The 14,044-nt window shown below is 37.8% G+C and overlaps 1 protein-coding gene across 1 annotated transcript in view; it reads left to right on the top strand.

Moving 5' to 3' along the window:
- Positions 1–4,442: 4,442 nt before the first annotated feature.
- The window catches only part of SCOC (short coiled-coil protein), a 14,403-nt gene continuing 4,801 nt past the window's right edge, over positions 4,443–14,044 (top strand). Inside the window, exon 1 of the mRNA XM_085313222.1 lies at positions 4,443–4,578. Within this exon, the coding sequence (XP_085169348.1) occupies positions 4,443–4,578 (136 nt within the window). The remainder of the gene's footprint in view (positions 4,579–14,044) is intronic.

Genomic DNA, 14,044 nt, shown 5'->3' with positions numbered 1-14,044 from the left:
ACAAGGATGTAACCTACTTGGACCTTCTGACTTTGTCCCAGTATTCTCTGAAGCAAACAAACTCTTTCACTTGAGTGTTTTTGTGATATTTTTTTTCCTACTAGATATCCAGAATGCATCAGGGCGCTACTAGGTGTCTCTGTAGAATAACATCTTTGGAACAAGGATTCCAATGAGATTTTGTGAGGTGGTACACATGGCAAAACATCTCTCAACTTTCTAACCTCCTGTCTCTGACTCCACTCTTTCTTATAGCCTTGCGCAGCTAGAATGAGATTTGAAATACAGGCACGGAGAAAAGTTTCCAAAGCTACCACAAAGCCAATCACAGCTATGGATTCCCAGAGGTAACAAGTTGGCCCTATAACAGGAGCACAGCAAGCTGGTGAAGAGGGCTGTTGAATAATTTGATGCTATAGTTCGGTTTACTTCATAAGTGCAAGGCCGAGCCCTGCATAAAACATGCTGAACTGAAGTCTGCCTCAACTGAGCTAGAAGTGCTGTTAAACTGTTAATATAAATAAGTGTCACAGTACATGCAGTGGTTCAGCTACGGTGTTCCATATATCTGTACTTAACTCCAAGCCAACTTCCTTTTTAGGTCATTATTAAATCATTTTAATTAGCAAATGGTTACATGGTACTTACAGTAGTAAAAATGCAAACAAGCTACTACCAGGCATATTATAGCTACRATGTTTTAAATCTAAGGACTGAAACCCTCCTATAATTGTGTATTTTATACAAAGTGGCCCATTTTGATACAAAATCCAGCACTTGGAGAGTCATTTCCGTTTCAAACTCAATGACATTCCTGGGCATTTATGTACTGCTTTCATGACGGTCATATCCAGACAGTGCTCAGCTAGCATATTTGTTATCAATACTCATCAGAACTGGCCTAGCACAAGGCTACAAYATCCCAGGTGCTGTTGCTCTAATGCCCCATGAAAGGCTCACAGACAGCCTCTCCTACCCTACCCTCCGTAACCTTCAGTTTACCCACCCCTGTTTAAAGAGGCAGACAGACAGCTGCTAGGTACTCCCCAATCTCTTTTCAATATACTAATGAAACCCTGAGTAAGATGAACTGATGGTTTACAACCAAACTTTTACTTTACATTAATATCCATTACTCCAGTAAAAGTAATTTACAGATGGAAATAGCTAAGCTCACTGTGCTCTGAGAGTTAATTCCAAGACACAGGTTTCTTTTAAGTTGTTCAGAATACCTCTGTCTACAGCTATTCCTTACTGCTCTTCCTCACAAAACAAATACGATGACAGCAAAAAAAAAAGAAAAAAAAAGGTACTTCTCCTTCACACTTACATGGCACCCAAAATATCAGGCCACCAACAGAAAAAATATTTCTCACCACAGCACTCAGACAAACAAGCTATGGATCTAATTCTACATTGCCTTTAAAGATATACCACATGCGTGTATGTTTTAAATGTGAAAAACTCTGTGTGCAAGAAAGATGAAACAACTTCTTCAGAGCCCTCCTAGTTAAACCCCATCCTTCTCTGTTGGTAAATCAGTTGCTGTTTCTATGAACCGGCTGTGGAGATCTCCCACAAATCCAACAGATTCCCAGATGTCCATGAAAGGCAGTCTTCTGGGAAACAATGCAGCTCTGTAAATAGCAGAGTGACACATGTGTCTGACTATATGCAGGTGTGTGTGTACATATATRTAAAATACACACACATATATACAGATACACACACATATATATACAGATACATACATACACACACACACACACTCTTTATATACGTACCTACTCTTTATGCACTCTTCTTCTGCAGGAGCAATGGGAGAAGCACTGACTGAGGGAATGAAGTATGCGATCTGACCAAAGATCTTTCAAAGAGGCTTTTAATGAGCTCTGAAACACACTTGCAAAGCAGCCTTATTTTTGAGCCTTGTAGCCAGGATTCTGTATGCCAGGAAGAATAACTCCTCTGGTTACCTGCTCTTCAGTGCTGTATGAAGTGGAATGCTCTTGGTGCTGCCTTACTCCAGAAGTTGCAGGGATCAGTACCTTTCACACAAGACTGCCAAACTCCTCCCTCCAAATCACGTTCTCCTGTACCCTGAAGAGTCTCTTATTCCCTCTAACTAAAATACAGCTTTTATTTTGCATCACCTTTACTAACGGCTTTGATGTAGACATAGAAAACAGGTGCACAACTTCCACATTCACTATGCTACTGWGGGAATTTGTCTAAAAACAACTAATAATGTACATGGAAATTGTAAATCCACCAAAAGACGACTATATGGCCAACATAATAGAACCATATTGACCTAGGCAAGAAATGTTAATTAAAAACTTTAGACACTGGCTGCACAGTTCAGACAAGATATACCTTTTAGTTTCACACRTATGATTTTACAAAATTCAGAAGTAATGAATTACATAATTGTGTGTATTTTTTGATCTACCCTTCCAAAATGAGTTAATGAAATATTTCAACCATATATAACATGTATGAAAATAGTAAAGGACAAAAATAAAGATCAAAATGTTTCCCCTTTTTCTAGCTTTGTTATAGTTACTATAGACTTTATGAAGCATGCTATTGCATCAGTGAAAGAAAAAAGAAACAGAACCACCACCACCAAAGAAAAACAAACAAATTTCAACATGACAACATACAATGATAATTAGCAGCTAGGATTGGGCAATGGCTGGGAAAAGACCAGGCGACAACAGTTAAACCACCTGTGGACATATGACAGCATGATTACCTGCTGAAAATTCCATTAACTGCTTGTTTTCTCCCTTCTCCTTTTCCACTGTTCTTTTTTCATTCAGAATTTACAAGCAAATGTATAACTTTCTAGAAACATCTATAGTAAAACACTTGGACTTCAGCTTTTACCCATGAAACAAATATACTACACAATCCTATACAGTGTCATAAAATTAAGTCCTAGCTCTCGATGAGAATCACATTCTAGGTACAGAGAGGCTCCACATTTCTTTGGTGCTTGTCAGCTCTGTCCACAAATGTATCAATTAAGAACATTAACTTCTGTAATACTCAAGGATTTGGAATTAAACCAGATAATCTCTTTTACACGGACTACTCAAGATCAGAAACGCATTTTTTTTGTTTCACATTGCTTAGAGCTAAATTCAAATTAATAACCTGAAACTCTATTCTGAAAATGCAACATGCTTAATTTTCAGTACTTCCTGAAGACAGTTGTCAGTAACTTTACCCACACCAATAGGAAAAAATCATATAATAAAATTAAAGCATGCACAAACATTAAAGTATCAGAGGGGGGAAAAAATGAACAGCATTACATCTATCATTTCTGTAAGCTGCATCACTTCCGTGCCTCTGTGTTTAATGTCTTTAGGCCCTTTTCTCCTGTAAACTTATGTGCATTTACTTCTGTACATAGAGGCTACCTCAGGAGTCTAAATTAGGATTATGGTTGTGAGAAAGACAAACTATGAATTCTGAGCACTCTTTCTTTAGTCAGAAAATGCTTCACAAAACCAAGATCTAATTTTTAGTGAGACTTCAGAGAGATTCCTAATTACAATGAAAAAATCCTTTGTCCATATCCTAAATTTATAGTCTTTTTCTGGAAACAAATTAATTAAAAATAAACCAAGCCAGGCAGCCACTGAACCTGCAACCCCATGAATAAGAAATGATTCCACTTTCAGTACATTGTCTTTGATCAAAACTGGAGCCATTCATAACGCTAAATAAGTTGAAATCAACATTCTACTATATGAATGCAAAAAGAAAGCTATTTCTTAATAAGAGGTAAGTTGCCTGAGATGAATTTCCTATTTATATGTTCAAACTACATTCTTTTTCCTTTAGATACCACATATGTGTCCAAACAAAACCTGAAGAGGCAAGCTTTTTTTTGTTTCAACTACATTTCTCTTTCTTCCCCCTACCTACTACCACAGAAGAGCACATGCTTACTTATGTAACTTCACTTGCACATACTACCCAATTGGTTTTGATGTGACTCTTCACATAAGTAAAATTACTCACATTCTCAAGTATTTGAAGATTAGGTTTTTAGTCTGCTGCTCCCAAATCTGTCCATTGTATTTGCTTGGGCTATAAGTAACATTTCTGAACATTTAAAAGTTAAACTTTCCCTCCTTTCCTCTATCCAAAGAAACATACACAGCCCTAGAGAAAAATTGAAAAACAAATCTCATTAGTGTGAAAACACAATTCTTCCATAAAACCCGCCTGAAACAATAGCATTTGCTCAGCATGTATCTGACAAAGCTGTTACACTCTTTAACCTTCTAGTTTAACAATTTCCAGAAAAGAGCTCAAGGTTCAGATGAGACCGGACTGAAAGAAAGACATGTGTAGTTGCCAACAGGATCAGATAACACCTGTGTGGCGTATGGACTCATTAAAGATTTAACAAGAAAAGTCACATGCACACTGAAAAATGGCTGACAACTGCCATGCTTAATGCTCTTAAACTTTCCTCAAAAGAAGGAAGCAAAATGGAGTTACCTCTGGATGAAGATGACGACACTTTCAGCAACATTTCTTTGGCAGATGATTCAGGTAAGAAACTACAGAAATCTAGTGAAGAAATACAGATTCTATTAGCTGAATAATAATACCGGGTGAACAGAGATCTCTTGTTCCTCATTATCAAGTGCAGTGTATTTTTAGAAAATGCCCTTTAGTAAACTTTTCTAGTTATATAGTTGAATAAGCCTTATGATTAATTAAAAATTGAGATTTTGGCAGTGTAAGGGCTATCATAGTTTTCAAATAACAGCATATGTTAATATATACTTGTTATCTGAGCACACAGTCTTTCACTTGTTTAGAAAGAAAAAAATTCAGAAGTGTTAACTTAGTTGTTATTAACATCAAAAAAAATACAGATAGTCCCAGCTTTTCCTTGTGAACGTGGAAAGGCACGGTTTGACATGCTCTAATGMGAGCTCACCAAAAGCAATACAAATTAATTAGTAATAGAAATGAATTGATCCATTTAAATCCCCATTAGTAAGCATTTTATAGTTTTTAAGGAAACTACAAAAGGAAAGAATGTCTCTCTTGCCCCTCTAGCTCATGGAATAAAAATGTTTTGGAATGAGAGGTAGGAAATTTCTATATTCTGGAAAAATAAAGTGAATTAATATGAATGATAATAAGTTATTTAGAAAGGTATGGCCAGAGTATCAACTGTAGCATGTCAGTATGGCTGCCATAGACCTGTGCTAATTTACACTAGCTTCTGGATTGTTGATTAAAGAAAGAAAAAATATGTTTTTTTTTTCTTTTTTTAAAGATTGATGAATGTTACTCTAAGTTCTGTCCTTTGTACCTGGTATATAAAAAGCATAGAAAATTAACCTTATTTTTTTGAAAGTAGTTCTCCAGCAACGTCACATTAGTGTGATGGTGCTGCAATGGATGTTTTTATTTATTTATTTATTTATTTAAGTATACAGCTTAATGATACATGTGGTTGACTTGAACTAGTCACAATAAGATAAGTTTGCTGTCCTTGGTGCAAGTCCTGCAGTAATGCAGTGTCTTCTCCTGAAAGTGAATCTGAGACCATTTTTCTGCAAAAGTGCAGAATAGTAAGTCTCCTATGATACCATTTCATAACTTGCTGCACAGATAATAATAGGGCAAGAACAGATGAGGGATACTACACAGTGGCAAGATTGTCCAGTCCTTGAGACATCCAGAAGCAGCCAAGTTAGGAATGACTCCAAAATACTGGGAGAGTTTTGAATCTGCTGAGTCTCACAGAAGATTTTTGCTCCATTACTTGCCTAATCTTTTGGTATATGTCAAGGTGCTTTTCTATGTAAGGCAAAAATCCTCTAGCCTCATCTACTACTCTAACGCCAGCACCCTCCCAGCTTGAAAAATGTTAATAGAGATGAGAAAAATGGAGACAAAGTCAAAATCCCTCTCATTCAAGCACCAACTTACAGCAGACACCATGGTTCAAAAAACTTGAAGTTTGACTTGTAGAGAGGCTAAGTTGTGCAATAGTAAAGCCAGCCTAYGCATTCAGGACTTGATACTCACTAATGCTTAAGCCCTGACAGATACCACTGATGTAAAAGTAACTGCTCAGCAGCCAGGCTATTAAGGCTCTGCTGCACCTCAGAAATTGCACCTCTAAAATTACTAGACTCTTGACTGCAGTAACACTCCCAAAGTCAGAGGAAGCTCATGTTCACATCAGGAAGAGGACTTTGCTCCTGTGCTATTCCTTTCTGTTCTGAAATTCAGTCCCTCTCCTGAGTTACACAAACATTGTTACTGCTTATCAGACTGTAGCGAGTTTTTTTTTTTTTTTTGATAACTACTTCCAGACATGATTAATAGTTCTCTTCTTCATCCAAAATTAAACAAATAAGACATGTAGCAAGCACTGCACAAAGATCTGAACTACAGCTGAGTTGCTCTCTGAAAAGAGTAAACTCCTCTTAATACAAGATCTGCTACCAATACCAGAGCATTTTCCCAGTAGTGAAGAGGGAGGGAGAGTCACTCAAAAGTCAAAAGAGAAATTCAGAGTAACTGAAAACAAAGTGACATTTTCAGGTAAGCTTTTAACTTGAAGGTAGGGAGAGTGAGTGAGGGAGAGAGAGAGAAAATAGTAAGGTTCATGGTGAACCTGATAACCTGCTCTGTTTGTTTTGACAGTGAGCAGTATCTGGAAGCTAGAGAGACGATGAGAAAATTCTAGCCTACTCTAGGAAGAGACTTAAGATCATATGCTCTGCAGCATATGATTTTCGTTAGCTGTTCCAACAGAAATTAAGACTGACTAATATGACCCTGGAGGGCAGAAGCTGACAAAGAGAATAGGCCTTATGGCTACAACAGTTAAGACTGGAGAAGAAAACCAATTACAGGTGAGCAGAGGCCGGATGGGGAGAAAAGTACTACACAGTGAGAGACAAAAACACTCCTCAGGATGGACAGCAGCAAGTTCACACAAGGAATAAAGAAACAGGACAAACAAAATACAGATCTTGAAATAAATCATAAACAAGTAGACTTTGCCTGAGGATGAGCTGATGATGTAGAAGCAAGTGTTCTATAATTAAAATTTAAGTAGGATCACAAACAATTGCTAGCTTTAATGAACTACATTATATTTGCACTCAGCACGTAAGACTCTCCCTCCATCTTTTAAAACATACTAACATAGATAAGTGGAAGGATGTGTTACATATATACAATCTGATAACATAACCAGAAAACAAACAAGTCTTCATATCAGAGCTTCTTTAGTATAGGGAAAAGCTATTGTGACAAAGCAACAGGGGTTTCTGAGCCTAATTAACTGAGTGCAATCTATGAATATTTAATAGCTATTGCTCTTTCTAAGCGGCAGTATTTTGCTAGTCATTAAGTACACAGGTATCAAAAATAAATCACTTTAATGTAAATTAGAATTAAAATGAAATGGTAGCAAGAAAAAATTCTTAATCAATATGTTAATAGCAATATCAAAAGCCTTTGAAACCAATGAAAGCATTCATTAATAGCATTTGTGAGAGGTAAAAATTATTTTCACCTCTAGTGAAAGAAATACCCTTTTATTTACAAAATCATAGCACTTGATTGATAAACTTCCCCCACAAAATTACAGACCCAAATGAAAGTACAGAAGAAATTAAACCCAAAGTAAAACAAAACAGTGAAATAACACCTAACAGTTGCATAAACTTYTCTCTCTCTTTTTTTTAAATACTATTTCCCAGAAAGCCAATATCAAGGACTGAATTTCTCATGTACAACCCTTTTAAAAAAGTAGAAACAACCCTTTAAATATTTAGGCCTAACTTAATAAAACAGGAAAATAGTTTTCCATCTCGTTGTTACCAGAAAAGCTTTATGAAATCTGACTAAAAAGTCCTTCCACAAAATTTGGTGACATACATACAGCAGATGATTACAAGGAAGAGCAAACTGGTAACCAGCCAACATTATGTCATATATGTTGGTATTTACAGCCTGACACTGCAAAGATTGCCATTCATTTCATCCTCCATCTTGTATGCACTAGTTAAAAAAAAGGCTTGTTCAGTTCCTCATTCTGCATTCATCTGTGTGCAGTCAGTGTACAAATGAACACATGCACCCCTGCACGATCTTGCAATCAGATAGGGTACAGTTCCCTCAGAGGGGACACCTCTTTAGAATTAATGAGAAAATGCAGCTTTGCAAGGCTCCCTTTTTGTAGGCTTTCTAAAGAGGCTCCCTTCCTCCCCCCCCCAACGGTATGCTCACAGATTATCTCATCTAGTGAAATCCCATGCTCGTTTGGTGCCTAAGGCTCTACCACAACATAGACAGCAATTATGGGCATACTCAATAGTTAGATCAATGTGAGCTAAAAGTGCTGTTCATTTTGTATAATAATTCGATTTTGTCTGGAAAAGTACAAACTAAAAACTACACACAAATTCTGCATTTGACAAAAGTCTGTGTTTAAACTGTGGCTGTAAATTTGCACAAGGTATTATGTGCTACAAGCCTCTTGTGGTTGTTGGGAGAGAATAACAATAGTTGTACAGAAGTGTACAGAAAACAACTTCACTTCTTGGAGGCTGTCATCTCTGTGGAGAAACAAAATAGTAAAGATTTGGCATAAAGGATCTGTACTAGCTACTACTGTAAAGAAAAAAGTATTAAGCCAGTAGTATTCCTTATCATCTTTTTCTTTGTGGTAATGCTAGTTAATGGAGAAATGCTACGGTTCAAATAGTAAAATCATCTCAGAAATACGTACAATACCTTCTGTTGATGAAATGGAGAATACATTTCTATTCTACTGATGAACAGTAAAGCCTCTGTTATCAGTCAGCTTTTGCTGGCATCTCTAGTGCCTGAAACATTGCCAAAAAGGAAGTGAAAGGCTTGTTGGTTTGCACTGTGTACCATGGAAAAACAGAATGTACACAAGTTTTAGAAATAAAACATCTGAAGCTGTTTGCTATCAGCAGCGATAGACTACTAGAATCTGAGTCAAAAGCAATAAAATTACCTCTCGTAGTTTTATAACTGTATGCACACATGCATTCAAGTTAGCTCCTATTGATGCCTAACATCCTAGAGAGTTTGTTGCTATTTTAAACAAAAATGCTCTTTTCAGCGAAACTAAATAAATTAATTCCTTTTGCGAGTAATGTCAACTAGTTTTAGGAAATTGTAATTGGAACTTACGATATATATAAGTATAGATAATTGCATTTGTACATGCAATTGTACAGTGAAATTTGCTCTTCTTTTAAATTGAAGATAACATAAGGCATATAATAATACAGTATCATGAATGCCTCTTCCCCTGCTTTGGCGAAACACCTCAGAGAATATTATAAAAAGAATAATAAAAAAAATGGATTAGCACTGGTTCTTACTTCAATTCAAGGTAATTTTTACTTCAGGATCATTGATGTCTTGCTAAAAATTATAAGCTGTGTAACTTTTCAGTCAGCAAATCCACTCTACCTGAAGCAAAAAAATCTAATGTGTAACGTAAAAACACATTAATAAACAAAGATTGAACAGCAGAACATTATTTAGGGCAGTATTCAAGTATTTCCAACAATAAAAACAATCCTCTTTTCTTCTTTAAACAGCATTGAATGAACATTAGTATGTTGTTATGCTGTTCTAGAAGACAAAACAACCAATTTGCGGCATTTGTGAACATTATTTCRTTGTCTTTATATGGTATATTTTCTCTGAAGAAGAAAGCAATAAGTTCATAAACAAAAAAAAAGGGGGGGGGAGAGAAAAGCTTGGCATTGGTTATGCCAAACCACTTGGCTTTGTGCTGTATATTCCAAAGACCCAAGTAAACAGCTACCAAGTTGACCGATTTGCATTTACTTACACGCAATTTTGTTTACCCCTTTTGCCATTCCCAGCAATTGAGGAACTACAGAGACGCAAATGCTGCCAGGTCCCTGTCAAGTAGAAGCTAGTCTTTAGGAAGACAAATCTGATTGGTACCAGAAGTAGTATATGACTTCTATACATTTCTGAGATTAGACACTAATGGTACATTCAAATCACTACAACTAATCACAGCATAACCACTCACCTACTGTGTTGTAGCTTGCTTTCCATGTGTTATCCCAAAGGAACATGATGCAGCTTTTTAAGATAGTATATTTTGTGTAAAGGCATAGACAACAAGCAGGGGCAGTATTGTTCTTCTATGTTCCTTGCAATGCTCCAAGGAACAGTCCCCAAACAAGACTTTCCATAGTAGCAAATTTAAAGAGCTGGAAATTACACTTTTTAAATATAAAAGTTAATGATACTATAAACTGATAAAGAAGTGTTATACAAAGGCTTCAGCTGGCCTGCTTCAGTCAAGCAGGAAACCAAGCACAGTGTCTTCATCAAAATGGAAGACACTGTGCGTTATAAAAGAATTTGGCAGGGGGGATGGGCCAGGAGAAACATACTCTAAATCCAAATAGCTTGAAACTCAAAGTGCACAACAAATTTAATTGAGAGTGTAGTACCCAATGCAAGACTGCTAAGCAGCTCTGAGCAGCTATGCTAAGCTTCGGTGGGTTTAGTTGATTTCTCAAANTTTTTTTTTTTTTTTTAATGTGGTAATATAGCGTCTATTTAGGAGCCTGGGATCCTGGGATCCAGCTTTTTGCATTAGAAAATAGCAGGAGGGTAGGAAGACAAATCTATTTATGTGAAAGCAAGATGAGCTAGGTCTGCTCTCTGTGAAAGATGCAACCTGCAGCATCAACCCAGCTGTCTCGGTTCCTTGACTGGGCAGATCAGGGATGTGCTATCACTCCCTACTAGCTCAACACTTTAGTATCCTTTCCTTGGAAATCAGGTGAAGGTGGGGAAGGAAGAAAATATATGCACAAATCTTACTCTGACATGGAATTGGGACATAGCCAGGCCACAGACAAACCGTTTCTGATCTTTAGGACTCATGAGCATGGGCCAGCTCCTTAATCACAGGTCCTAGGGTAAAGGGCATTAAGCACCTACAATAGGAAGGTATATTGTGTAAAGTCCAGTATGCTCAAATGTGCCACAGTTTAAAGCTAAGGAAGCCTCTGTCCAACTCCTTAACACTAACCTGACAACACAGAGCAGTATGCAGACTAAAGCCTCCATCTGTTCTCTGCTGGCAGCCACTCTGTGCAATGCTAACAGTAGAGACTGTTTTATGTAAATAAAACACAAACTCTCATACAGAATTTTTGAAAATAAGTTTCAGCCCAGTACATCTCAAACACAGTTAAGAATAAAAAACAAAAACCCATGGTACAGTCAGAATCCAAAAACCARGCAAAACAGACAAATGAACCCTCAACAGTATATGCAGCAAAACAGAAACAGTAGGTAAACCAGTATCTCTTAGAATTACTACTCTTTCATTTGCAACAGTATAGGAGCCAATGTCTGGATCCCATTCAGTCACATTACTCATGATCAAAGATTCTTTACTTTTCTCATTCTGAGACAGTTCAGACAAGAAAGAGCAAGTGTAGTGCAGTGAGCAAAGAGTAATTTCTGCAAAAGTGAGGGATGTTTCCCAAAGATCAGCCTGTAAAGATTTTTTCTTCCTCTACAGTATAAAACACAGGAGGTTTCTTCATCTGGTAAGCAAGCTTTCCATCCATTCTTCTGTACCTGTTTATAAATCTTGGCCATATTTCCTCTTCCTCCCCCCCTACCCTGCCCCTTAATCATAGTGTTGGAGACTGTCTCACTAGAGAGAATTAAGAGAACCTGCTGATTGCCAAGCATGCCACGTAACAAGCACAATAGGCAAGATCATAACAGGGTGACGAGCACCTGTCATCTTGAAAACAGCAATCAAGGAGAGTTACTAAAAAGTTCCTAAAGCCCAGCTGCCATCTGAGAGGACTGCTTGCAGGGATTAAGAAGAATTTCTGGGGTTAAAGGGCTTTTCTTTAAAGAGAAGATAATACACTTTGTTCTAAGTAGACCAACTAACAGAAGGAGGGAGGGGAGTAACAATATTAATTTTCCAATACAGACTGTAGCATCTCTAATTAAAATATGTTTTCATAACTTCAACAACGTTCATTCTAATCTGAATTCATCTGCTAGTGAAGTTAAACCAGTTATTTAATTAAGAGAATTTTAACTGTGGAGGCATTCAGAAGATGCAAGATATTAGAAAGACATACGTTCCAAAGCACATTAAAAAATATATATAGTAGAAGACACACTTCCCAAACGTCTATACCTTCCTCCACATGTAAATGGCATCAAATTATTTAATTAAAATGGGATATATTTCTGTCCTACCACCGTAACATAGAGGTCAAGAACCAGCCAGAAAAGTTTCCAGAAACCTGATAATAAAAGGGTAAAAAGTGRCAGCTTCAGATTACAGCAGATCACTCCCTACTTGACCAATATGAGTCATGAGTGTAGAAGTAGAAACCYCCTTAAAAGGTAACAAAATTTCTCAATCATCATCCTTGTTTTGCTCTTCTTTCTGCCATCTCTACTGCAAATGAGTAGGAGCTTGTCTTGGGCCAAATTACTTCAATACACCTGAGTAATCAAACATAAGCACAGGTGTATTCAAGCATAGAACCTGTTTCACAGGCAACATGCTAATTTAACATTTCAAGCTGAAGGTGCTCAAACATCTTAAAACATCAAGATATTTCCTATTCAAAACCATGAAAATTATGAACAAACAGATCAAACTTTTATTAAAAAGTCTGATCACACAGAGAATCTCAAATCTCATAGTGCTGCCATTAATGTAACTTCTTTAACATTTTGTTCTCTGTTGGTACAGTACTTACAGCAATAGGATTTTGGTCAATGTTTGCATCTTCTAGACATTCAAAAATACAAGTAATGAATTATAGTAATGGAAAGTAGCTCCCGGTAAGAGTGTATAGCAAGCCTCAAGAACAAAGAGAAATGATGGCTGTTCTCCAGCACCTCAGGGTAAGGAGCAGTTGAGTTATCATCTAGAGCAGAATACCCAGATACAAAATATCTATACAGACACTATGGGGTACGCAGCACGGAGTCCCTTCAGTGAAACCACTAATGCAGGTCCCACATTATTTTTAGTGTGGCTCACAGACTGTCCTACCAGGTCCAAAAGGAGTGTCCTGTACATGTCCTGCAAGGGTTTCACTGTAGTGACCTAGGCAAGTTGGCAGAGCCTTTGTGCAAATGCAAATAACTTCGGGGGAACACACCATAGAAACAGTAGTGCTGGTCTGGAGTTATTTAACCTGGCTCAACTAGAGCAACCATGCGAGGTTACTTAGGTTTCTTTGTGATACAGTCTCCAGCACTGTAAGATCTAGGAACAAGGTGATAAATCACAGGTTTCTTAATCTGCATACTCTGTTTGTCAAAGGCTAATCCACTGGAAGTGGTGCAGCCAGGCCTGCACAGCACTGTACCTGAGCAGGTAAATCCTGCTGGACTCCAGCTGGTTGACAGCTCCAACCAAAAGCTTTCATATACAACTGGGAGTTAACTGAGATCATACATTTGTGGCTTTTCTGCAGCGTTTCTCAGGCTTTTCGAGACTACACAACACTGAAAGAGTTACATCCTGAAGAAAATGCGCCTTATTTAATGTCTTCTGGACAACATACAGAGTGATAAGGACCAGGTGGTCTAAATATCTGCAGTAACACTTGGGTAGAAAATGAATTTGTTTTTACCAGAAAAACAAGTTCGTTGATACAATTTTAGTTACATACTTATTTTCGTTATTTCCGCTGTAATTCAATGGCGTGATTTAACGATAATGGACTGAAGCTGATTAAAAGCAAATAAACACCCCACCCCACCCCCCGCCTCACCTCCACGGAGCACTTCCCCGGCCACCGCGAGGGACGCGGGAGCTGTGACAGCCTTTCCCGGGCGGCAGAGGGCCCCCTTGCTCCACACGCCGCTGCCTCGCCTGCCGCGCCGCGCGAGGCGACCGTTAGGGGGCGCGCGAGGCGGCGACCGTTGGGGGGCGCGCGCGAGGCGG

This window comes from Rhea americana, unplaced genomic scaffold (genome assembly GCF_003343005.1).
Source record: "Rhea americana isolate MKP2758 unplaced genomic scaffold, rheAme1 scaffold_38, whole genome shotgun sequence".
NCBI lineage: Eukaryota > Metazoa > Chordata > Aves > Rheiformes > Rheidae > Rhea > Rhea americana.
The sequence above is the reverse complement of the archived record's forward strand: the minus strand, read 5'-3'. Positions and strand labels throughout refer to the sequence as shown.